This window comes from Xyrauchen texanus, chromosome 1, assembly GCF_025860055.1.
Source record: "Xyrauchen texanus isolate HMW12.3.18 chromosome 1, RBS_HiC_50CHRs, whole genome shotgun sequence".
Lineage (NCBI taxonomy): Eukaryota > Metazoa > Chordata > Actinopteri > Cypriniformes > Catostomidae > Xyrauchen > Xyrauchen texanus.
In genome coordinates this window covers 4,257,009-4,284,519 of record NC_068276.1, presented here as the reverse complement: position 1 = coordinate 4,284,519, position 27,511 = coordinate 4,257,009, and the positions used below count along the sequence as shown (strand labels likewise).

Sequence of the window (27,511 nt, the reverse complement as noted above, 5' to 3'; positions counted from 1 at the left end):
ACATACATAAAAACTGAATTAACTGAACATACAGTACACCACATGGTTCTGTACCTGAACGTATTCTGCACGTAGTCGTTTCACCCTGCCATGGTTTCTCTCAAAAGGCACCAGGTAAATTAGTTTCATAGAAACCTGGTGCTTCTTCAAAAGGCAGGCAGGCAAAATGGTAGGCTGATTGATTCCACATTGGCAAAGGTGTTATTGATCTCCTCAATTAGCTGCTTTATTTCAGACAGTCATTTATACTTTATAATCTATAAAGTAATGCCATTTACTGAACTGTTCAATTAAAGTGAATAATTTGCAGAGTTACCAATTTTCTTGGCAAAATATTCTGATGATGGAGCTGACAGTTGACCTTTGTAGGTTAGGGTGAACTAATCTGGCAGCCTCTGATATGGTAATGCCTCTGTTAAAAAAATAAATAACGTAGACATCCGCACTCTGAAATTAAAGCTCCAAATTTCGTTTCAACCAGTTAGGTCTTCATCAGTCACAATCCTCATGTTGAATGAGACACAGCATTTATAGACACAGCTGTTGACAATCTCGACTGATTAGCTGCCCACAGGAGATCATGTGACAAGTAAACAACATTTTAAAAGAATCAATGCACTTACACAATTATCAACATATTCAACACACAAAACATACTCAATTCACACAAAACGCCTGTAAAGGCATATCCATATTTCAGACACATTGGACAAATTACAAACTTCCTAAACCACACGTATATCTTTCAAAATGTGTGATAAGTCAGTCAAAAATGTAGTGTGTGATATATATATATATATATATATATATATATATATATATATATATATATAATGCAACGGATGAGATAAACCATGTGAGTAGAAGAACAAGTAATAGTGCCCCATATGGTAATATAATGACCTGTATGTGGGTGGCAAGAAGATTTACAAAAGTACATTGAGCACAGTTACCACATAAGTAATTTCCTGCAGGAAGAGACAGAATACTTTGCAATATATGGTGGGAAGGAATTTTGGATTTTACAAGCATGGTTTGATGCCTAAAAACAAGATTAGGAAATTTTTAGAAAATTATATGTCAATGTCTATTTATAACCTTATGAAATGCAGCACCTAATACGGAGTATTTAACACTAAACAGCAGGCATCATACTTTTTTATTATTGGTCTGAGATTTTAAACACTGTGTCTGGGATATACAATCAAATTTATCTCTAGCGGTTACAAACTATTCACTGCGATAACCCCTGCTTAAGAATCTGTGTATTAAATCAGTAGCTTGCCTAGCGCAAGAATCTTCTGTGCAAATTCTATGCACTCTCTTAGATTTGTAAAAAGTTTGCCTATTATCCAGAGATCTGGGGTGGAATCTATCTCCTCTTAATATGGTAATTAATTCATATTAATCTGTAGGTTTCCTATACAAATCGATGTGCAATTTCCCATCCTGTATGTGTACCTTAACATCAAGGAAATGAATGAACACATTGTCATATTCCATTGTAAATTTAAAATGCTCTGTCCTTGAATTAATAAAGATTAGAAACTTGGACATTTCAACAGGTGTAGTAGACTTTGCTATAATTAATATTTAATCAATAGTGTTTGTCAAGTAATATCTTAATCTAATATAGAAAAAAAGGTTAGACATATTCAAAACACACTCATTTGCAAAACAACCCCATGTACAGACAAGCAACATTCTGTGCCATTTGACATTCCGTACTGGGCTTAAAGCCATCTTAGCATAGTTTCAAAAACTGTTCTAAAAGATGGTAAGCCATCAGTATGGGGAATGTTAGTATACAAGCTCTGGACATCAGAAGAAGCTCTACACTATGTAAAACTACAATAAAAACATTACATAAGATGGTAAGGTTGACTCAAATAGGTTTTTATAAAAAAGTCCACATAAGAGGAAATATTCTCAGTGAGGTTCCCAATATCACTCTATAAGTCTGCATTTTAGTGGAGTTTCAAGACCCTTATGAACTTTTGGCAAAGTATATATAATAGGAGTGATAGGGAAGTGAACTTTGAGAAATTCATACTCAAGTCACATGGCGCCATGCGAGGGTCGGACGTGTGAATTGCGAGCTCTGCACACTTTTGCTAGTTTTGAATACCTTTTGTCATAAGCGTGAGATTTGATACACCGTTCCATAACTGTTTAAAGAATTCAAAATACTCGGGCTCTGGAGACATTGAACGTCACTCATGTGCTCAAGCTGATACCCCTGACAGGGCTGCAGACTGGGGACTCAGTCTGGACGGTGTGGTGGGAGAGATTCAGCGTCAACTGTCGAGCATGTCAGCAATGCTGGCTAAGGTCTTCGGAGAGGGAATTAGCTGCTAACCTGCTATTGACCAAGATGGACTTGGAGCACATTTGGAAGACCCAGCGAAACAACGTCCAAATTGTTGGAATTCATGAGAACGAAGAAGGCAGAGATATAGTGAAATTCCTAGATGCGCTCTTGCTGAGCCTGCTTGACATAACAGGCCATATGCTGGAAATCGAGCGAGCTCGGAGATCCGCTGAGGGAGACAGGCCCCAATCAATTCTGGCCACATTTCTGAGATCATCCGATAAAGATTGCCTCACATGGCGTTACGTGACTCCAAAAAAGTGCATTTTTGATTATCTGTTGTAAGATTTGTGATCTGATTTTTTTAATTACCACTTGCTTGTGAAAATAGTACCAAAAAAAAAAACAACATTCTGACTTTGATGATTTAAATCATGTTGGCTTGACAATCAAACCAGTCTGATCATTTGTTTTGACAAGTATTTGAAGTAAGTGGAAACATAATACAGGATTATAAGACACCTTGAGAAGCGTAATGATGGGTTACAAAATATAGCAGAAGATACACATCATAAATGAAGCAATGCCTTAAGTGTTTATCTCAAAATATTATTCTTGAAATCCATTTTTTTCAAATAGTTATTATAATGCTTCTGTACTATCTTAATATGTCTGCTCACATTAGAATGTAATTACAGTAAGGACCTCCTTTCACTCTCTCTCTCTTTCTCTGTTTCTCTCTCAGCAGTTGTAACACAAACACACACGCACAGTTCTGCTTATTCTCCAGTGAAGATGCTCCGCACATTGCGAGATCAGGTTAGGAAACATCCCGGAGTAGGTATTTTCTATTTACTTTTTTAAAACTCTTTTCCTCATAGTTTTATGTTAAGGGTTGATTAAATAAAAAACATTTATGTTATCATATTTAACTTCAGTGTAATAAATGTTTAAATCAGCAAAAAACATTTATCCAGCTCTGACAAACAGTGTAGTGTTGTAATTCACTGAATAAAATCACTTTTACTGGATATTTTTGTCCTGTTTTCTTGTAAAAAACGTAACATCTTATGTCATTCTGCTTGTCAAGTAACTTTTCTTGTTTTAGAGAAATCTAACAAAATTTGGTGGGGTTTATGCTTAAAACAAGTTTAGATATTTTTACTGAAAAACAAGAAACAATATTTTTTGCTTATGTAGCAGACATATTTGAACATTTCAAAAGACATGACATTAGGATTGTTGGATTTGTGTGGCCAGTAATCCAGTTTGTTCTGATCTCAAATATTCTCATCAAATACTTATGATGAAGCATCTTACCCTTAATATTAAAAAAAAGCTAATCATAAACCATGATGTCTTTGCAGCTCGTCCCACAGTTTTTCTTTATCTGTCTGGGAATGGGTGGAGCATCCCTGTATTTGTTTCGTCTCGCAAGAGGACCTCATGTCACGTAAGAACATTTCCACTCTATAGATCATTATCATGTTATGCTGATATTATAACATGCATTTTCGGCTATTGAGTATATAAACAGTTCTTTATCTGGCCGCCGTCTTCTTCTAAACCTGCAGCTGGAACAAGAGCGGTAACACTGAACCCTGGAATCAGCTTAGTCCAAACTACCAGTACAAGGTACATAGTCAAATATTAGCAAGTTAATAACCATAAAAAATATAACCAATTCAAAACTGGATTAATAAGCCACTTTAGGCTGTACCTTACTGTGATTTTACAAATGTATTATGTATTATTATAAATTCATATTTATTATAAATAACAATCAGAATAATATGTTTAAAAATGGTTGTCTATGTAGCAATCTGCAGCATATATACCTGGGTTGCAATGGAAGTGAATGGGGCAATCCCTAAATGTTAAAATACACACTGCTTCAAACAATATTCATGTTATTAAAGTGTGATAACATGATTTTAGTGTGATAAATCACTTAGCCTACTAATGTTTTCTATGTAAAGATATATCTAATTCTACAACTTCGTTGCCATAATGTAACACCATAAACCCTAAAATGAACGTAAAAAGACAATTTAAACAACTTTACAGCATAAATAATACAGAAGTTTTACCAGAACAATTTAAGTAATTGTTTTTATAAGATTATAAGCTTCACATTTCTGCCTTAAAACCATCCAAAAACTGCCTCATTCACTTATATTATAACTGCCTCAATATAACCTCCTTTTTTTTTTTAAGCGGGAGGAATTAATTTCGGTTGTAATCAACATTATGCCACAAATGCTGTCAATTGAGCTTAACTTGTAGTGATCCCAGGATATTCCTTAAAACATAAAGTAACTAGTAATAAGGACTTTTGTAAAGTAACCAAAGTAAAGAAATCTGATTAGAGTACTACACAACATTAATTACGTGTCTAAAAATTCTGAGTAACTAACCGAACACTGTTCGTTGCTATCTGTTTTAAAGTAGTCCATATTATTTTAGATGTTTCACTACTGAAGTGGTTTCTTCAGTGTAGATTGGGGAGATTTACAATTTCCTGTTTCCTCCCTGATGGTTTGAATTAGGGCGAAACAAGGACTTAAGTCAGTGAGGCGTATGTTCAGACCACAGCTTTTCAGAACATTACTGCAAAAAAATACAGTGACCTAGTTTCAGGCTTTACAGGATGTCATTTATTTTTCTCCCAATTTGGAATGCCTAATTCCAGCTACTTAGTAGGTCCTTAGACCGTTAATCCGTGCATTTTATCATGTGGCTTGCTGTGCATGACACTGCGGAGAATCCAAGCATTTGGAGGCTCATGCTACTCTACGCGATCCACACACAACTCACCATGTGCCACATTGAGAGCGAGAACCCCTTATCATGACCACAAGAAGGTTACCCCATGTGACTCTACCCTACCTAGTAACCGGGGCCAATTTGGTTCCTTAGGAGACCTGGCTGGAGTCACTCAGCACACCCTGGATTCGAACTCGTGACTCCAGGTGTGATAGTCAGCGACAATACTCACTGAGGTACCAGGACCCCGGATGTCATGTTGGTGCCTGTATGCTTTACAGTTCAGAAACGTATACGTATATCAATGCAATACTGACAAACCAACCAATTGGAAATCTGTTTTGTAGGCTAATTAGGGCCCAAGCACAAAGTGCGTAGGACCCTATTGTTTTCGTTAGGATTATTAGGGCCCAAGCACAAAGTGCGTAGGACCCTATTGTTTTCGTTAGGATTATTATTATTATTATTATTATTATTTTTTTTTTTACGACTATTGGGGCACTTTTGGGGCTCTTAACGTGCTCAAAAACTCTTGAAACTTTGCACACGGGTCAGAACCCGCGGCTGTCAGGGCCGGGCTGAAGCTGGTACCGGGCGTGGCAGGGGCTCGACAGCGCCCCTGGAACAGGGTCCGAAAACTTGGTCTATAACTCAAACACGCTTGCATGTAATAATATGAAACTCGGTGCACGTATAGATCTCATCGTTTCATATATCCTTCATACTTTTACTTTTTACCCCAGACCAACAGGAAACCGTCTATTTAGGGTTGTTTGAAAACGCACGCAATGGAATTTGGAATACTCCTCCCAGAGAATTCCACCAATCGCCACCAAACTCGGTCAGCATGATGTCAACACATTGAGCATGAAAAATTGCCGGCAGATTTTTGATATCTCTAACGGTTTGGCCGTGGCGAGGAAACGAAATGATGGCGCGAAAAGAGAAACAGGAAGTGGGTTATAACTTCTGCATACATTAATTGATCTCCATGAAACCGCAGCAGCGTGATCGCTGGAAGAAGCCGATCGCATGGATGTGACTATTGTCAGTCAAAGTTATAGCGCTACCAACTGGCAGAAGGAAGTGTGTCACTTTCAAAATGCTTTGAAATCACCCACTTATTTTTACCCGATTTACTTAAAACTTTAGGTGTATAATGTAAACACACGGCAGATGTAGACATGTGAAAGGATTATTGATATCTTCGATACTGTCAGCTGCGCAACGCTTCAAACTCGAATATTCTTTTTGATGCTTTTGAGACTCTTAGCATACTTGAAATTGCATGAAACTCGACAGACACATCACATTTATTAGCCAGTACACATGTGCAAAGTTTCAGAAACGGGCGTGGTGCAGGGGCTCAGTAGCACCACCTTTTGACAAAAGTGGGGGGGTTGCTTTACACTTTGACCCACAGTCACAAAACTCAGGAATTATATTGTTCTCATCGAGCCGGACAACTTTCTAATTTACAGTCATTAGCTCAGACCAACAGAAATTCAGATATTGTGGTTTGAATGTGGATGTTTTGGAGAATTTTCTCTCCTCTCTCACTGACCCTACGTCTCTCTGTGTCTGGGGGAGGGTGCTGATTTTGCTGAGGAGTGAAAATGCTTTTATTTTTGTTTTTCAAGGTTTTGGGGCCCTTAACGTGCTCGAAAACTCTTGAAACTTTGCACACGGGTCGGAACCCGCGGCCATCAGGGTCGGACCGAAGATGGTACCTGAGCGTGGCAGGGGGCTCGACAGCGCCCCTGGAATGGGATTCGAACACTTGTCCATATATCAAACATGCTTGCATGTAATGATATGAAACTCGGTACACTTGTAGGTCTCGTCGGGCCGAACAACTTTCGTGCTCTAAGTTTTACGCCAGCCCAACAGGAAGTCGGCTATTATGGGTTGTTTGGAAACACGTGCTCTGGAATTATATATTTTCCGCCTAGAGAATGAATCCAATCGCCACCAAACTCGGTCGGCATGAAGTCAAGACATTGAGGATGCTACATTCGGACGGATTTTTGATATCTCGAACGGTTTGGCCGTGGCGAGGAAATTGATTTATGACTAAAAAGGACACATGAAGTGTGTTATAACTTAGTTAGTTCTATCTACAGTTACAAAACTCGGCGTGTATATTGTTCTCGTCGAGCCGAACAACTTTCTAATTTACAGTCATTAGCTCCGACCAACAGAAAGTCAGATATTGTGGTTTGAATGTGGATTTCTTAAAATTTTTCTCTTTCTGAGTGACCAATCCTCCTCCCTTTCTGTGTTTTTTCTCTCAGTGTCTCTCTGTCTGACAGACAGAATGGGCCTGCCAAATTTTTTTTGTGTGTGTGTGTGTGTGTGGGAGGGGAGGGGGGTTCTCTGTTGGGTTTAGATTTGCTTTTTGATTGTTTGATTGTTTTTCAAGGTTTCTGGGACTTTTGGGGCCCTTAACATGCTCGAAAACTCTTGAAACTTTGCACACAGGCCAGAACCCGCGGCCATCAGGGCCGGGCTGAATCTGGTACCCGGGCGTGGCAGGGGGCTCGACAGCGACACCTGGAATGGGATTCAAACACTTGTCCATATATCAAACATGCTTGCATGTAATAATATGAAACTCGGAACACTTCTAGATCTCGTCGGGCCGAACAACTTTCTAATTTACAGTCATTAGCTCAGACCAACAGAAAGTCAGATATTTTGGTTTGAATGTGGAACACATTTCAAATTAACTTTGAAGCTCCAAAAGCACATCAAAAGTAACATAAAAGAAGGGAGTGTGTTATAACTTCTGCATACATTAACTGATCTCGATGAAACTTCAGCAGTGTGTTTATGGGAAGAGGCCGGTCGCATGGATGTGACTACTGTGAGTCAAAGTTATAGCGCCACCAACTGGCAGATGGAAGTGTGTCACTTTCAAAATGCTTTGAAATCACCCTCTTATGTCTCAAGTGAACAAACAGACCAACAGAAAATCAGATATTTTGGTTTGAATGTGGAACACATTTCAAATTAACTTTGAAGCTCCAAAAGCACATCAAAAGTAACATAAAAGAAGGGAGTGTGTTATAACTTCTGCATACATTGACTGATCTCGATGAAACTTCAGCAGTGTGTTTGCGGGAAGAGGCCGGTCGCATGGATGTGACTACTGTGAGTCAAAGTTATAGCGCCACCAACTGGCAGAAGGAAGTGTGTCACTTTCAAAATGCTTTGAAATCACCCTCTTATGTCTCAAGTGAACAAACAGACCAACAGAAAATCAGATATTTTGGTTTGAATGTGGAACACATTGCAAATGAACTTTGAAGCTCCAAAAAGCACATAAAGGCAGCATAAAAGCAAGGAAGTGTGTTATAACTTCTGCATACATTAACTGATCTCGATGAAACTTCAGCAGTGTGTCACATGGATGTGACTATTGTGAGATCAAACTTATAGCGCCACCAACTGGCAGAAGGGAGTGTGTCACTTTCAAAATGCTTTTAAATCACCCTCTTATGTCTCAAGTGAACAAACAGACCAACAGAAAGTCAGATATTTTGGTTTGAATGTGGAACACATTGCAAATGAACTTTGAAGCTCCAAAAAGCACATAAAGGCAGCATAAAAGCAAGGAAGTGTGTTATAACTTCTGCATACATTAACTGATCTCGATGAAACTTCAGCAGTGCGTAAATTATAATTACATTAATAAACCTGAACAGAGACCTCCGGATAAATACTGGCCTTCTGGATTAACACGTTTAAGTGCTGCAAAAGATATTGACCTATGACATCAAAAATTATTCTACATTTGAATTACCTCATAGATGTGACTATTGTGGTTCACGGTCCTAGGCACTGTCCCTGTCTCAAATGGCACACTTCATATGAATTTTCAGTCTTGTGTACTTATTTCGTGTGTCCATTAACTCCATGAGACCGTAGGGTGTCTCATTTTTCATTTTAGGTATCGGAAGGGTGCTCACGCATACTTTGTGGTTGATATGTGCCCTCCATGCGAACTTTTGCAGAGCCCACGCTAATGCGAGCTCTACAGCACACGTCTTCTCGACGGTCAAAGCGAGGTTACGTTATTGCCCATCGTGCACAGCGACCCTAAAGGCACACCGGCTTGGGCCCGCCATCGCTGCTCGCAGCTATATTTTTAATTGTACTGATAACCACCACAGTAATACAGGTGGTAAAACAGAAGGCCACACAATGACTTAAATGTTATTAGGCATGACCCACCCAGCAGCAATTGCCAATAAATGTATGCATATAGACAGTGCCGTGTCACTCAATGAAAATAATGGCATAAACAAAGAAAATACAATAAAATTGTTGTTCACTGAAATTTTAACAATAGTTTAAATTAGAAGTACATGTATTGTATTAAACATAATATTTTAAACAACATTTTAGTGTACACTTACATGTATTACCATGTTAAATATAATTTCAAATATGGTATGGTAACTACAAATTCCCTTTCAAGTCAGCCATTTCAACGTTGCCATTACACTCACAGTGACTTTTTTATTGTAAGGCCTGTTGTTCCTCATCGGTATTGTATCCTTTGGGATTATTGTAGCATGTACATAAAAGCTACTGCTTTTGATGTGTTTGTTTGTATTTGTTCAGCATAATGTTTACAATTATTAAAGAGCAGTTTACTGCAAGACATCTTTTTCAAGATGGCATTTCGTAATGTATTCCTCTGTGTGATCCGTTTATCCCCATATCTGATGGGCACGACTGCTGTGTTCTCTGTCTGGGTCAAGCCCCTGTAGAGGCAGCGCTCGTAGGTCAGACTGCATTCATTGCAGTGGTGAAAAGATAACTGATTTTTTTTACTTAAGTGAATAATTTCTTCAGTAGCAATAATTTTACTTGAGTACAAGTTGAAGGACTTGTACTATGAAATATTATGACTCAAGTAAGAGTAAATAAGTTGTTTGCCAAAAAACTACTCAAGTAATTATGTTACAAGTTACTTTATAAAAATTATATTATAGTATACACGCTTCCATTTTTGAACACAAAGACATTTTTGCATTAAATTTATTAAAAAAATCAGCAAAATCCTTATTACGGTTTGAAATAATAGTTCCTTTAAAAAAGCTACACTTATGATGCTGTGCTGTAAAGCACTTTGGGAACAGCTTTAGGTGTGACCAGCTGTGAATATGTGTTCAGCACGTCAATGAACATTGACCAGAATTTATAGCCTCTGCTATCATTGGATGCACCTGTGGCAGAGCTATAAATAGATGTGTCACAGGTGCATCGTCAGATCTTTTGTCATTAGATCAGTCTGTGTGCGTGTGCTTCATGAGCCTGTCAGAAAACTGTTCTACTTTCCTGCTAGGAGTTCGATTTTGTTAGGCAGTGCGCAGATACCTTTCTCTTCTTTCTTTAAAAAAAGAAAAAATTTGAAAGACAAACAAGCGATGTGTGTTCCCTTGTCTACGCTCTATGACTGAGAGGGACACACATCAGTTTTGCTTTGTATGTTTGGGGGAAGAGCATGCTGCTCTCGCGTTGGGGCGGGGCAGGTGCGAGCATTGCGATCTGCTTTCAGTCAAAATGCTTTGCGTTCGTCTTGCTTACTTCCGAGAGTCGCCGCCCACACTTCAATCGTGGGGCTCTCATATGGATCTGGCTGAGGAGTGAGAGACGGGACCGTCCCTATCGCTCGCTCTCTCTCCCGACCCAGCTGGTCCTTCCAGTGATCTTGAAGCGTGCTCCAGAGCCTCTTCAGTTCATGAGGGGGACCTCGAATCGCTTGAGTCTGCGGACTTCGAGTTACCCACCTCCGAGCATTCCGGGCATGATAGTAAATCATCGGAGGATTTACTTGAGGTGATTACCCGTGCGGTGGCCAGGCTACAGTTAGACTGGCCACGGGAACAAGAGACCCCCAAACGCTCTAAATTGGAGGACAGATTCCTGTCTGGTGGCCAGGGGAAGGTAAAGCCTCATCAGTCCCTTCCCATCTTTGATGATCTCCGTGATGAGCTCTCTGGTTCATGGAGGAAACCCTCCACAAAGGCATCCAGGACTACCTCCACGCTAGTAGGGAAAGCTTATCAGGCAGCGGGTCAGGCTGGTGCTGCTCTGCACACTATGGCAGTGTTACAGGCATACCTGGCTGATCTGCTGAAGGACCTGAGTGCGGGTGCCACGCTCGATGAGGAGGCTTTCTCCAAGCTACGGATCTATTTCTCCGTGCAACCAAGCAGATGGCCCGTGCCATTGGCCGGTCTATGTCTGCTTTAGTCAGCACGGAAAGACACTTATGGCTCAACCTATCGGGCATCAAAGATAAGGACAAAGTTCTCCTTCTTGATGCCCCGGTTTCGCCTTCTGGTTTATTTGGGGACGCTATGAATATAGTTATCACCAGGTTCCAGGAGGCGAAAAATCACGAGGAAGCATTCGGGCAGTTTCTTCGTCGCTGCACTCAGGGGGCGGGACCGTCGGCCACCCAGACCCGCCTGGTCCTGCTAGATGCGAGGCTCAGAAACAAAGCGTGGCAAGTCGTGCTCCCCCTCGTAAAGACTGGGGACAGGCTCGTTGCCCTCAACAGCCCCCAAAGCAAGAAAAAGGCAACAGAATTAAATTCGCTCGCTGCCCTCCGTGTTTCAACGGTGTGGTCCCCACTAACGTAAAACCGAAGCAGGCATGTCTACTGTGGAAAGAACCGCAAAATCTCTTGGTCAAAGGGGCCATAGAACATGTTCCCCTTCTAGAGAAAGAGTCAGGTTATTACAGCAAATACTTCCTGGTTCCCAAGAAGGGTGGGGGGTTGCGTCCGATCTTAGATCTTCGAGGCTTGAATCGCTCAGTCAGGGTGTTCAAGTTATAGAGGCTAACTATCAAGACGGTAGTGTCACAAATCCAACATTACGATTGGCAGGTCACGATCGATCTCATGGACGCATATTTTCATATAGTCACGTCAATTTTATTCGTATAGCGCCTTTCGCAACACACATTGTTTCAAAGCAGCTTTACAGAAGATCAGGCATTAACAGACGATAAAACGAATGTCTATAATGTTGATGAATCATCATTGTGTAATTAGATAAAATAAGATTTTTTTATCGTGTTTAAAAATAAGTAATTAAATAATAATTGTATTAATAACCCCAGTGAGCAAGCTGAAAGCGACTGTGGCAAGGAACACAAAACTCCATAAGATGTAAATTTAGACTTATAAATAGCACAGGAAGTTCCTGAGGTTCGCTTTCGGGGGCAAAGCCTTCCAGTATCGGTTTCTTCCATTCGGACTAGCCCTATCACCCCGCACATTCACGAAATGCATGGATGCAGCACTGGCTCCTTTGCGACTCTGGGGCATCCACATTCTGAATTACATAGACGACTGGCTGATACTAGCACAGTCTCAAGAACTGGCAATTCAGCACAGGGATATTGTCTTAGCTCATCTGGTTTCTCTGGGTCTGAGACTCAACGTCAAAAAGAGCATTCTCTCTCCCACCCAGGGAATTACCTATCTGGGAGTTATATGGAATTCGATCACGATGCGGGCACAATTGTCTCCCGCTCGAATCACATCCATTCAGAACACCCTGAGCAAAGTCAGGCTGGGTCAAGGTTGCACTGTTCGTCAGTATAAATGTATACTAGGTCTCATGTCGTCTGCGTCCACGGTGATCCCTTTGGGCCTTCTGCATATGAGCAATTGCCAATAACTGTATGCATATAGACAGTGCAGCAGGTCTACGTTCACGTCAGCTGAATTCTCTGGCACGTCAGATTCTCCTTTGGGCCCAGGGCAATTTCCTGTCACTCAGGGCAGTTTATGTCCCTGGATGCCTGTATGTGTGAGCAGATTTACTGTCCAGACAGAAGACTCTGACGGGGGAGTGGAAACTCCACCCTGAGGTAGTGGAACAAATCTGGGTGAGATTTTACAGGGCAGAAGTGGACCTATTCACCTCTCAACAGACAGTGCAATGTCCCCTCTACTTCTCTCTGAGTCACACAGCCCCCCTGGGTCTGGACGCGATGGCGCATACATGGCCCAGAATGCGTCTGTATGTGTTTCCCCCGGTTTCTCTGCCCCCGGGAGTCTTGGCCAGAGTTCGTCAGCAAGGGTCTTGCCGAACAGAGTATGGTTCTCGGAGATAATAACTCTCCTTGACGGCTCGCCTTGGGCGATTCCGGACAGGAGGGACCTTCTGTCTCAGGCGACAATATTTTATCCCTGGCCCGAATTGTGGAACCTTCATATTTGGCCCCTGAGGGGTACCAACTGAGGGACACAGGGCTTTCACCTGAGGTTATCGAGACCATTTTAAGTGCTAGGGCTCCCTCTACCAGAAGAATCTATGCCAATAAATGGGATGTCTTTGAAGGATGGTGCAGTGCACATAATGCAGATCCAGTTAACTGCCAGATTGCATCAGTTCTGGACTTTCTGCAGGAAAAACTCTCAGCAGACATATGCCCCGCTACTCTCAGGGTCTATGTGGCCATCATTTTGGCTTGCCACGCCTTGATGAACGGGGTGCCCTTGGGGAGACATCCTCTACTCGCTCGCTTCATTCGTGGAGCTATGCGACTGAGGCCTCCTGCTAAAACCAGGACCCCTTCATGGGACTTAGCAATAGTCCTTGAGGGTCTGGTTGAAACTCCCTTCGAACCTCTGGAGTCAGCGTCTGACAGACTTCTGACTCTCAAGATGGTTTTCTTATGGCAATTACTTCTCTAAAAAGAATTGGGGATCTACAGGCTCTGTCCGTCTTGCCATCCTGCTTAGATTTTGCCCCAGGAATGGCTAAAGCAATATTGCACCCTCACCCTGACTACCTGCCTAAGGTTCCTTTCTCGCCTTTACATCCGGTCACTCTCGAAGCCTTCTGCTCCCCGCCGTTTATAACACTGGAGCAGGAAAGACTTCACGGACTGTATCCAGTCCATGCTCTTCAGACTTATGTCCACTGCACTAGCCATTGGCATAAGTCAGGGCAACTATTTGTTTGTCATCGGGGTCGTAACAAAGGGGCGGCTGCCACCAAGCAAACCATGTCACATTGGATGCTATTGCCCTGGCCTACGAGGCGCGCGGTCAAGCTTTGCCAGTAGGTATCAGGGCTCACTCTACCAGAGGGGACGCCTCCTCTAAAGCGTTGGCCAAAGGTGTCCTTCTGCAACATGTTTGTAATGTGGCGGGCTGGTCCTCTCCACTTACATTCATAAGATTCTATAGTTTGGATGTTCATGCTACTACAGGCTCTTATGTCCTTGAGTCAACATCACAAACTCATGTCTGAGACCTCTCGCGCTCTTGTGAGCACAACTACACAACCGTAAGGTCTCCGGACATCCACAGTGCGGCGGCGTGGGTATTCTCATTCCCAAAGTGCTAAATTAGCACAGCATCGAAGTGCAGCTTTTTGATAGGGAACATCTTGGGTTACTTAACTGTAACACCTGTTCCATGATAAAAGCGTAACGAGATGCTGCTCTTCATTGCCGCACTGAAGATGCCCCAGGACTGCTCTTGGCGCATCTATTTATAGCCCCTTTACCGGCGCATCCTGATGATGTCACCGGCAGAGGCTATACATTTTTCTCAATTTCTTTGACGTGTTGCACAAATATTCACAGCTGGTCACTCCTAAAGACGTTCCCAATGCGCTAAATAAGTGCATCATCTCGTTCCGATTTTATCAGGGAACAGGGGTTACAGTTAAGTAACCCAAGGCGTTTTGTTGATTGAAAATCTGAAAAACTTCTCCCTGTAAAGTGAGAATGGATTTGAAAAAAAAGAAAAACTGTCAATTACTCGTCTGCTAGCTATAGAATGGGTTGCGTCTACAGTAAATGCAACAAAAAGTGCAAAACATTTCATGATGAATTGAGCACTGGTAAACCTAAATCCAGTGGACCAGGATGGCCAACTCCATTTCAGACAGTGTTTTGTGTAATAGTTGACACCATAAGCAGTAAATTTAACACCAGATTTGACAATCTGAGGCAGATATTTGAGAGATTTATTTTAATTGTGCAAATGAATGAAATGTCAAAGGAGGATTAAGAAGAGTCTGCAAGGTGCTACACTATGCTGAATATGTCTGAAGATAAAAATGAAGTCTGTAGTTTGAGCAATCTTTTATGAATGCAAAACTGCCAGAAAAAGTAACTTTTTACTTAAAGGGATAGTTCACCAAAAATAAAAATTAAATCATTGTTTTCTCACCCACATATGACTTTCTTTTTTTCTTTTCCCAAACGGAGAAATTGTGAAACAAATTTGTGCTCAGTTATGCCATACAATGGCAAATTACTGTGACCACCTTCAAGCTTCAAAAGGAAACAAAAGTACTATTTATAAGTCTAACCAGCAAAAACAAACAAATACATCAAAATAAAATACAATATACCGTCACCTTCCTAAAATAATTGCCTAAGGAATTTTTTCACTTTTCTCAGAAAACACAAAACACTAAACCAATAATTAAATATATGATATTTATTGATAATGTCACTCAAAAAGGTTATGGCATAAGATGACTATTGACATACTAATAACAATGCATGTCAATTATGTAACGTAACGGGAATAAATGACTTAGGCAGATTTTTGAACATGCCTTTGTTACTTTGTTAAATTGACAACTCTGTCAACAATAAAACACTAACAAACAAACTAAACATCATTCTGAGGAGGCATGTGCATCTCCTCCCTTCTACCTCCAGCTCTTTGCTGGGTTCTTGCCTGATGCCTATTAATGTGGCAAATTATCAAAGTAGTGATGACACTCAACAGGCATTATGTGTTTCATTGACTGGAGGTCCTGGAACTTTCTCTCCTTGATTGGCCGACCACATGGAAACATTCGTATCCATAGTACCATCTGATCCATCAACAGGAGTGTTTGAGGTATTTTCTGCTCCATCTGAAACTGAGTCTTGGCCAGTTACAAAATCTACATAATCTAGGATTAGAGTTATGGTCTCGTTGTCATTTTCAGTGGATGAGACCTGATCAGTGCTCCTGCCTGCTCTTGACCTGCTATTGACCTCATTGTCAAGTGCATCTCCTACAAAAAAGAAAAAACATTTCAACTCTTTGAGGTGTACAGTCACAAATGTGTGACCATTCTGAAAAACATTAAAGGTGTCATGACATGAGAAACCAAATTTGCCTTGATCTTTTGGTATATAAGAGGTCTTTGTATCATTAAAACGTCCTGCAAGTTTAATATTTTAAGACGTCCTCCCCATTCTAAACGAATCATTTATTTAATCAAGCTCAAAATACAGCTCGTTCTGGATTCATGGTTAGAAGTGACATGACGGTTAGAAGTGACGTAACAGCGTTTGCATATGACCGCCTCCAGCACAAGATAACTACGCTTTAAGCGCAAGACAACTACGCTCATTTCGTATCGCCGTGCGCCTCACAAGTGTTCAGTCAATGGACAGCGAGCTCTGACAGAGACTACTTGTGCACAGGAAAATTACGATGCCACACAGATGTGCTGTTCCTGGCTGTGGTCAAACAAAACCTCTGAATAAGCTGCCGAAAGATCCAGACGTCAGGGAAAAATGGATGCAGTTTATTTTTTGCGGACGTCCCAGTCACGGCAGTGTTAACTTAAGCGTTTGTTCTGTATTTTAAGGATGACTGTTTTGAGAACAAATCTCAATATGATGCTGGCTTTGCCAGAAAACTGTTGCTCAAAGATAAGTCCGTGCCGACTATTCTGGGAACAACGACGACGCAAACTGTAAGTAACCTATTTTAAACTTTAAACTACGTTTTAAAGCGCAATTTCATTCATTATTAATAATCACAGTGTTTTTACTTAGTTTACTTGCATATTGTTCTGGCTGGGGGCGTCAATAATTGATACATAGGCACTGACGTTAGCCAATCATAACAGTGGGCGTTAACACTGAAGTCTTAAATGGAAAACGCCCCCAAAACAGACTGTTTGAATCAGAGGATGAGAAACAGGGTGGGAAAAGGTCATAAATCACTAGATTTTAAAAGTTTTTCTTAAAAAAAAATATATTAATACTATAATTGCACCTAAGGGAACATAATAATACAATAAAAAAAACCCATGTCATGACCCCTTTAATTGTTTTGTGGTCAGAGGTGGGTAGTAACGAAGTACATTTACTTGAGTATTTATTTGGAATTTTTTTACTTTTAAGAGTAGATTTAAATGTGGGTAGGCTACTTTTACTTTAACTCGAGTACATTTCTAATGAAAAAACTTTTACGTTTACCTGTACACTTTATATTAAGTGGCTTTAAGTACTATGTACTTCGAAAAATAAGTACAATGTACTACTTATTGTGTTCATGTTGTATTGTAAAACACTTTTGCTTCTATTGAGGTGTGATACTGGTAAGATGGACAGGTGTGGTGGTATGGGTCGGTTTAAGGGTAGGTTAAGGTGTAAGGGAAGGGTCAACTGTGTAATTAAAAATGTAATTACTTACATTAATTACAGCTGTTATTACATTCTGGTATTTTTAAAATATAAGTACAATGTAAAACCATGTATTTACACAATAAGTCCATTGTATCAAGTTATTAATTTCAATGTAAGTACATAGTACTTAAAGCCACTTAATATAAAGTGGGACCCTTTATTTTAACCCAATAAGTTGTAAAATGCATAGTTTATTCCAAGCGGCCTGTATCTTTTTTTTCTGGGCATGCGCGATCCTCAATTAACAATGAATCCCTCTTTTGAGTCAATTCTGTTCAAATACTTTTTTTCTGGGCACAAGTGATGCTCAATTGACAAATGAATCACTCTTTTGTGTCGATTCTCTTCAAAGACTTAATGAAATAAGTTGACCGAACTGTCTAAATCATGAATCATGAATGTTTCACACTCGGACTCGTAACAGGAAGATTTAAGAACATCAAGCGTTGGATGAAGTGGCCGTGGACCATACAGTACAGTTGTCACGTTCCCGTTGTCTGCCCTGTGTTCTGTGTCACTAGTCTATTGTCTAAACTACACTTCCCAGGATCCCCGGCCCTAATCACTGCCAGCCCTGTGTCATTGTGCTCACCTGATTGTAGTTTGTCTTCATCATGTCTCCAGTGTATTTAAACCCTGTTTGTTCTCCATTCCCCTGTCGATCGTTGAATGATGTTTTATGTTTGTGGATGCCTGTCTCCGTGCTATTCCTGGTCTGTGTTCCCTGCCCGAGTTCTTTGTTCAAGTTATTTTCCCCATTGAGGGTTTTCCTTTGTTTATTTGTTTGTTCATTTAATAAAAGTAAACTGCATTTGGATCCGCACCTTCTCGTCTGCCTTTCACTGCCCTCACTCGTAACAGAACGATCGACCACATCATGGATCCAGCGGTTTTGCGGGCAAGCTGCCATCTGCTCAGCCTCATGCAGGGAAACCGTCCGGTGGAGGATTACACCCGCGATTTCCTCGCAATTGCGGATGCCACTGACTTCCCTGTCTCCGACCTGGCGGTGTTTTATCGGGCCAACCTGAGTTGTGCGCTCCAGGAACGGTTGCCACCGATGACGCGCGGCTGGACGCTCCTCGACGTCATTGAGGAGACCCTGCTGATCTGCGCTTCGCCGTTCACTGTGGGCGTCATTGAGGAGAACCCTCCCACAGTGGTAACCCTCCATTTGCCCGTGGTTCGTCCCTTCACGCCAGCCTTGGTCAGTGAGCCCACATGGTCCACTTCGTCTGCCCGGAGGAGGGAGAGAAGACAGGCTTCCGCCTCCCGGCCCACGCCTGCCCCGGTCTGTGAGCCAGACCCCTCGCCTGTCACCGTGAGCGAGACAGAGCCTACGCATGTCACGGTGAGCGAGCCAGCGCCCACGCCTTCTACGGTGAGCGAGCCAGCGCCCACGCCTTCCACGGTGAGCGAGCCAGCGCCCACGCCTTCCTCGGTGAGCGAGCCAGAGCCCACGCACATCACCGTGAGCGAGCCAGAGTCCACGCACAGCACGGTGAGCGAGCCTGAAGCCATGACCATCCCTGAGCCAGTGCCTGTAGCCTCGACCGTCCCTGAGCCAGTGCCTGTAGCCTCGACCGTCCCTGAGCCAGGCCTGTAGCCTCGACCGTCCCTGAGCCAGTGCCTGTAGCCTCGACCGTCCCTGAGCCAGCGCCTGTAGCCTCGACCGTCCCTGAGCCAGCGCCTGTAGCCTCGACCGTCCCTGAGCCAGCGCCTGTAGCCTCGACCGTCCCTGAGCCAGCGCCTGTAGCCTCGACCGTCCCTGAGCCAGCGCCTGTAGCCTCGACCGTCCCTGAGCCAGCGCCTGAAGCCTCGACCGTCCAAGAGCCAGCGCCTGAAGCCATGACCGTCCAAGAGCCAGCGCCAGTAGCCATGACCGTCCAAGAGCCAGCGCCAGTAGCCATGACCGTCCAAGAGCCAGCGCCAGTAGCCATGACCGTCCAAGAGCCAGCGCCAGTAGCCATGACCGTCCAAAAGCCAGTGCCAGTAGCCATGACCGTCCAAGAGCCAGCACCCCCCGAGCTTTCCAGAGCTCCGCCTTCCGAGCTTTCCAGAGCTCCTCCCGAGCTTCCCAGGGCTCCGCCCCTCGAGCCTTCCAGGGCTCCGCCTCTCAAGTCTCTCGAGCCTCCTAGGGCTCCGCCTCCCGAGCTTTCCAGAGCTCCGCCTTCCGAGCCTCCCAGAGCTCCTCCCGAGCTTCCCAGGGCTCCGCCTCTCAAGTCTCTCGAGCATGCCAGGGCTCCGCCTCTCAAGCCTCCTATGGCGCCACCTCCCACGGCGCAGCCCCCCTCAGCTCCGCCTCCTGGGCTTCCAGAGCCTCCCTCAGCTCCGCCTCCTGAGCTTCCAGAGCCTCCCTCAGCTCCGCTTCCTGGGCTTCCAGAGCCTCCCTCAGCTCCGCCTCCTGAGCTTCCAGAGCCTCCCTCAGCTCCACCTCCTGAGCTTCCAGAGCCTCCCTCAGCTCCGCCTCCTGAGCTTCCAGAGCCTCCCTCAGCTCCGCCCCCTGAGCCTTCCAGAGCTCCGCCTCTTAGGCCTTCCTCGGCTCCGCCTCCTGAGCCTCCAGAGCCTCCCTCAGCTCCGCCTCCGGATCCTTCTACGATGTGGTCTCCTGAGCAGTCCACGGCTCCACCTACCTCGGCTCCGCCTCCAGGGCCTCCCTCAGCTCCACCTCCTGAGCCTCCAGGGCCTCCCTCAGCTCCGCCTCCTGAGCCTCCAGAACCTCCTACAGTTCCACCTCCTGAGCCTCCCTCAGCTCCACCTCCGGAGCCTTCTACGATGTGGTCTCTTGAGCAGCCCACGGCTCCGCCTACCTCGGCTCCGCCCTCTGAGTTCCCCATGGCTGTGGTTCTGAGGCCGCCTCCCAGGCCACCTGATCCAGTCCTCTTGTGGCCCCCTTGGACTGTCTGTCTGCCCCCTGTGCCTCCTTGGACTGCCTGTCTGCCCCCTGAGCCTCCTTGGACTGCCTCTCTTCCCCCTGTGCCTCCTTGGACTGCCTCTCTGCCCCCTGTGCCTCCTTGGACTGCCTGTCTGCCCCCTGTGCCTCCTTGGACTGCCTGTCTGCTCTCTGTGCCCCCCTGGACTGCCTGCCTTGTGCTCCCTTGGTCTGTCTGTTTGCCCCTTGTGCTTCCTTGGTCTGTCTGTTTGCCCCTTGTGCTTCCTTGGTCTGACTGTTTGCCCCTTGTCCCCTCCTTGCCCCCCCCCCCACTCCTTGGACGCTTTTCTGTCTTTTTTCAGTACTCCCTTTTTCTTCTTTCTTTTGAGGAGCGTCTGGAAGCCGCTCATTTGAGGGGGGGCTATGTCACGTTTCCGTTGTCTGCCCTGTGTTCTGTGTCACTAGTCTATTGTCTAAACTACACTTCCCAGGATCCCCGGCCCTAATCACTGCCAGCCCTGTGTCATTGTGCTCACCTGATTGTAGTTTGTCTTCATCATGTCTCCAGTGTATTTAAACCCTGTTTGTTCTCCATTCCCCTGTCGATCGTTGAATGATGTTTTATGTTTGTGGATGCCTGTCTCCGTGCTATTCCTGGTCTGTGTTCCCTGCCCGAGTTCTTTGTTCAAGTTATTTTCCCCATTGAGGGTTTTCCTTTGTTTGTTCATTTAATAAAAGTAAACTGCATTTGGATCCGCACCTTCTCGTCTGCCTTTCACTGCCCTCACTCGTAACAACAGTCTAGTGAAAGCAAATCTGCAAATTAATTATTTTGTTTGCCAGCAATAAAGATATTTATTAGTTGAACATCTTCGTATGCTGTCTGTGAATGAATGATTCCACAGGACGATGCATTCGATTTCATTTTATTCAGGTAATAGCTACATTTTACAACCAAACCGATTATATACACATCGTTTCTAGATGTTTGATTACAATAAAGCCTATTCAAATCTTTCTTAATTAGATCATGTAATGTGGAAAAAATTAGACAAAAACTAGATGAAATATTGTTTAAAAATACAGAAAAGAGTTAACAGAAAGCCTAATGCTAGCTTGACTTAGCTATTTTTCTTGACTAAAATGCTGACTAAAAAGACTAAATAAAAAGACAAAAACACAATATTTTTATGCATTTATAGTCTATAGTAAACCTCATCACTTACCAGTAGGGGGTGAACCCTGAATTATGGAAATAACTTCAGAGGTTGAGTAGCTTTTCCATCTTCTTGATGCACCTGCCATCTTAAACTTGTAAAATTGTCTCATTGCCTTTTGACTTAGGCAAAATAAAACGGCCTAAGTCACACACTTGACATAGGCCATTATACTATAGGGGTAGAATTGCATGATCTGTTCAACTGAGGATGTGGGCGATTTTACCAAAGGTGGCCAGCATCATGAGGAGATGACTTATGCAAAAAATATTTTTTGTCAAAAAATGACTTAGGCAATTATTTTAGGAAGGTGACACGCACAACCAGGAGTCAAATGTATAGTTTGGAGTGAAAATGTGGATTTGCACATGTCCAACAAACAGTTAAAACTAAATGAGCTGCTGTGTAAAAAAATTACATGACCACAGTAGTCCCTCATTGAGTGGGGGCACCAAGTGACCTGTGCTGCCCCGCTGCATCTCCCATGCCACAAAACCGAAATGAGCACAAACTCCAGGACACCAAGGGTTGAAAGGGAACACAAGATGATAACAGGCACCACGGCACGAAACTCCTCCATCAGAGAATGCAGTCACATCATCCGCAGTAATCACTCCACCATGCAGCAGGCTGGTGGAATCGGGTAGGCCAGGCGAGACACAACAGCAGGCCAGTGTAGCGAAGAATCCCACTCCTGCACACCAGTGGGAAACCATGAAAACAGGCAAAAAACAATTGGAATGAAATCTCATCATCTCCATTTTATGGGTGTATGAAATAAAAATAAATGTATAGTTAAACTACAACAAGAAGACAAAACAAGACAAACAAACAGCTCAGCGGCAGCCAAACACAGACGGCATACTCATACAGGAAGTCGGAAATACGTAATATATTACAAAATGTCATCAAAAGACCCCATATTGATCCACTGAGGTCTGGGCTAAGCCCTGAATATCCATTGACCCTAAAATTGCACCTGTGTAAGGTCAATATACTACTTCACTCTGCAGTGAATGAGAGAAACGGTTGTTCATGTTTAGCTATGGCCAAATGTTTCACTCAATCACCTACATACTGTAGTAACCATGAAAAAGTTAAAAATAATTATTGATGGTTTTTCTCTCCAATCTCATTTAGTTTGTGGCCATTACAACAGACTACAAAAACCTGAAGAAGGAGGGACCAGACTTCTGAATGATTCACAGCTTCTGAAACTTTGAGGCCCTAACCCGTGCCCATGAAGAATAAATAAAAAAAAAAAGTTTTAATAACAATGAGTGTAATAAAACAACTATATGATGTTAAAATATTTGCAATACTGACTCTTTACTACTTTGTATGTTTTATGTAGATATGCGATTTCTTGTTGTGAAATTGTTCTTAAATAATACTAATAGAAGTGATCATTAGCATCAGGAAATCCCCCCAGTTATGTAGATCCCCTTGTGAAGTATAAAAACCCATTTATAATGTGTAAAAAATTAAGTATGAAATAATCTTCATTTTAACCCTATATAGCCTGAAATAACAATAATAAATATAGTTGCAAACAGCGATGATGGACCCAAGTACTGTGGCACCATTGCCACCTGGTGGCTCTAGGAAAACAAAGCATGGTGGGTGCATGCATTTTAGAGGGTAAATATAAGAGGAATATTTCAAAGTTACACAAAGTTTCACATTTCCTGTTGTCAGTTGGTGGCGGTATGACCCACAATAGCTACATCAATGTGATTAGCTGACATGACCAAACATACTCCACAAGTTTAATCTAAATCTTTCAATGCACTCAGAAGATATGAGACACTTTCTATTTCCCTTTTTACGCCATAAATGTATTGCCTCACCATGGCTTCTTTTTGGGGTAAAATGTTCTACATTTAACTGAAGCAACCAATAACCAAATCAAATGCATATCTGAACTGTTAACCTGGGAAGTAATTATTACATATTGTTAGGTGTTTTATTTATTTAAAAAAAATATTTGTACAAAATTACATTTCATAAGTCTTAAAATAATACATCAAAAATGTTTGGCAGCACGGCATACAATTAAATGGCAGTAGAGCAGTTAAGTCAAAATTTAACTGACTGTAGAACTACAGTAAATATTAGTGTTAATAACAGAGGTTCACATGTTCAAGTCTCAAGTGCAGTGCAGACAAATCAAGCAAGTCAAGTCAGTGACCTACGTCATGTCAAGCCACAGTACTAAATTAAATAGGTTAATTTTTAAATAAATATTTATTTTTGCTCTGAAAAGATGAACTTATATACATATCTTTACATTCATTTTGTTACATGAGTTGTATAACAGTAATATGTTATTCATAGTATTTTTAAGTGCCCACGATAAAAATACAGTGCATGTTCATTACCGCAATGTACTATATATATATATTAGTAAACTGTGAAAACATGAGATTAATCATGAATCATTTTAATTTACTGACAACCCTCAAACATTAGAACAGTAATTTTAAATATGAATCTTTCTGGACAATGAATTGATAATGAAATTATTTATTTACCTGATGAAATTCGAGGTTGTGGTGTTTGTATCCAATAATTTTGCATTGCATATTGTGCATCTGCTAAAATCTTTTTTTATTCACATGGTCCAATATGAAATCTTCATATCCAATTATTTTAGGAACTGGACAATAATCTGTAATTTTGGCATATTGTGAGCGCAGCGTTAACTGCGCAGGTGCAGATCAGTGGTGCTAGCGGGCTTACAAATTAATTAATTGATGTCGCAATATTTATTTAAACACATTTCATTACTGTTTATAATAAGTTATTGAAAATAATAATAATAATAAAAAAAAAACATTAAACTCTATGCCGAGTCATTCAGTTCAAGTCAAGTCTCGAGTCAGATCAAGTCATTTTCGTCATTGAAAAAATGTACCACACCCCTTTTGTCAAAAGGTGGTGCTACAGTGCTCCCAAGCCACACTTGTGTTAACTTTTGCCCAGGCCTAATGGCTTACAACTCTGATCATGAAAATTCAAGCATGCCATGTACCTCAAAAATTGTAGTATACTGTACATAAAAAGAAATAATAATATTTAATGTGTTGCCATGTCAACACTATTTAAGATTTCAAGATTTTAAAATTGGAATCAATTCAGGTAAACATAAGAAGTATATTTCAAAGTTTGTTAACAGTGCCACACTTCCTTCTGCCAGTTGGTGGCAAAACAGCCATGACCCACAATAGCCACAACAATGTGATAAGCCCACAAGGCCAAACATTTGGCTCATTTTGATGTAAATTGTATGATGCATGCAGAAGATATAAGACACTTTTCACATTTTTTTACATTAATTTATTGCATCACCATGGCAACACTGTTCGATATAACAAACATCAGTTCACAATTTAGCATCGCCAATGTCTTGGCATGAGCTTTGCCTTTTTTTTATTATTCCTTCCAAATCCACATGTTCTCATGCTTTGGATTTTTTGGTGAATGAGGCATACTGCATGATCCGACCCCTAAGAACCACCTTAAGTGCCTCCCAAGCCATGCGCACAGAGGATACGGAGGACCAGTTGGTCTCCATATAAACATTGATTTCAGCCTTTAAATGTATCCTTTTTGCAAAATCCTTAATTCCAACAAATCTTGAAGCGCCAACTGCATATGTGTCAAAAATAAAAATGATAAAAACAACCGGCATCCATCCCTCTAAACTCAGACAGTCCATGTACGCCTACAAAAGCCCCCGTGACAACTTTTACGTCGGATTGCTCAAGTCCGATGCTTCTATACAAATTTTGACAAAATTCTTTTTTGATTTACAAAACAATTTATAAAACAAATTCCAGCCAAAAGGCAGAAAAGGCTGGAATAAAAATTCCAGCAGCTAGCGGGACCAGCACACACACAAAAAGTTTTTTTTAAATAAAGCCATTCAGTTTCCTCAGACAGTCAAACGAATGTTCAGTGAGCCAGCTGTTTCATGAGTGCAGCCGATGACATAATCGTTCCAATGTCCTGCAAAAAATACTCCACGAAACAAACTCCGCCAATAGGTGGCATAAGCACAAAGAATGAGCAAATTCATCCACAGCTGTCCTGAAGGAGTGTTATTCCACAAAGCAAACTCCAGCCTCTAGGCGGAACCAGCACAAAAAGAAGCGAAAAAGGCTCCCTGCTTCCTCAGACAGTCAAGAATATAATGATTGAGTCGAGTTCACTCGGGGACCACATGAGGAAAAACACCATAACTTCCTCATTTAATTGATTTTATGAAAGACATTTGCTTGTTGTGGGCATGTAAATATTTTGCCATCCTTAATATCTATTCTCAATTTGGCCGTAAACAGAGCAAAAGTGGCATTCCGTTGATGTAAGAGTTTCTTGCAGTTCTTTCTCGACATCCCTGATTCTTGTCACCAACACAGAGAATTTAGTTTCCATTGCAGTAATCGATCGACGCATCACTGCAAGATCCTCTAAGTCAGCAACAAATTTCATCAGCATCACAGACATACTCACCAGTTGGCGTTAAATTTCTCCCTCTGCACTGTCCAAACTGAGTCCCTGGTCTGCAGCCCCATCCGAGGCACCAGCTTGAGCACATAGGTGTCTTTTAATATCTCCAGAGACTGAGAATTACATATTTGTTCTTTGAAGTCAACATGGCAAAGTGCACAGAGCTTGCCGTTTACATGTTTCGCTTCTCATATGGTGTCACATGACACCTCCCAAAACACTTCTTTAAAAATATAACAAAGTTTATTGATGCAGTAATATCAATTAATAATCAATAAAATGCAGTCAATCCACTTCCAACAACAAACTATACAGTAACATGACTAGATATGGTAACAAAGAAGCCTATAATACATGAGGAGGGTGTGTGTGTGTAAGGAGAGAAGGAGGACACAAAATGGTGGTCGTGGCTCTCGTGGAAAGTATGTCACGCAAGGTTTCCGGCCATCACTGAGGTGATATTATTTTAACTCAGGAGACTGCACACAGTGCAAATGATAATTCTGTAGATGATTTATACTGTTATAACATGTATGTTATGATAACGTTGGTGCCGTTTATGGTCGGATGAGGGTGCTATGTGCCCAGAAATGCTACCCAGCTTGTACGAGTTTAAAGATACCAAAGTGAAACAAATAAATACAATGATGTCCATTTGATAAAATGTGTTTACTCTTAATATTAACATACAGTATATATTAAAAATGACAAACAGAATGAAGATTTATTGTATTCATATATTATTTAATTCAAGTCAATTTTATTTGTATAGCGCCTTTCACAACACACATCGTTTTGAAGCAGCTTTACAGAAGATCAGCATTAACAGAAGATAAAACTATAATGTCTATAATGTGTAATTAGATAAAATACGATTGTTAATCGTGTTTAAAAACTAAATAATAATTGTATTTATAACCCCAGTGAGCAAGCTGAAGGCGACTGTGGCGAGGAACACAAAACTCCATAAGATGTTGATTATTGGAGAAAAATTATCTTGGGGAAACCAGACTCATTCTGGGGGCCAGTTCCCCTCTGACTAACATCATGAATATAATTAATTAATAATTAATTCATATTAATAAAAATAACAAGTAAGGCCCAAATATTTAAAAGTTCATATGTGACATGTGTTTCTGAGACAGCCCCAGAGCTCAGATGCTCGGTGTGCATGTCAGCGTCCAAATTCATTTTCGTTCACTCATTGCTGAGCTACTATTAAGGCTGCCACATCTCGGCTGCCACATCATCAAGTGCCGTTGAATGCCATCTCAATCTGAAGGATCCTTAGAAGACAGCCTTCTTTTCATGGCTTTCATTAAGAGTATTTAAGGATGCATCAAGTGTATCCTTCGCGGCCTT

At 41.9% G+C, this 27,511-nt stretch overlaps 1 protein-coding gene across 1 annotated transcript; it reads left to right on the top strand.

Annotated features, from left to right (window-relative positions):
* The first annotated feature begins 3,071 nt into the window (after positions 1–3,071).
* On the top strand, positions 3,072–22,975 carry LOC127649651 (NADH dehydrogenase [ubiquinone] 1 alpha subcomplex subunit 4-like 2). Its single transcript, XM_052134898.1, has 4 exons — positions 3,072–3,148; positions 3,679–3,764; positions 3,886–3,946; positions 22,778–22,975. Exons 1-4 carry the CDS (start codon positions 3,107–3,109, stop codon positions 22,832–22,834), a joined length of 246 nt encoding a protein of 81 aa, XP_051990858.1. The 5' UTR covers positions 3,072–3,106; the 3' UTR covers positions 22,835–22,975.
* Positions 22,976–27,511: the final 4,536 nt, after the last annotated feature.

Bases quoted from the DNA above. Each gene is read 5' to 3' on its own strand.
- LOC127649651 (XM_052134898.1), top strand. From the start codon at position 3,107: ATGCTCCGCACATTGCGAGATCAGGTTAGGAAACATCCCGGA. The intron at 3,765-3,885 runs GTAAGAACATTT...CTAAACCTGCAG, and splicing joins GCAAGAGGACCTCATGTCAC to CTGGAACAAGAGCGGTAACA. The intron at 3,947-22,777 runs GTACATAGTCAA...AATCTCATTTAG, and splicing joins GTCCAAACTACCAGTACAAG to TTTGTGGCCATTACAACAGA.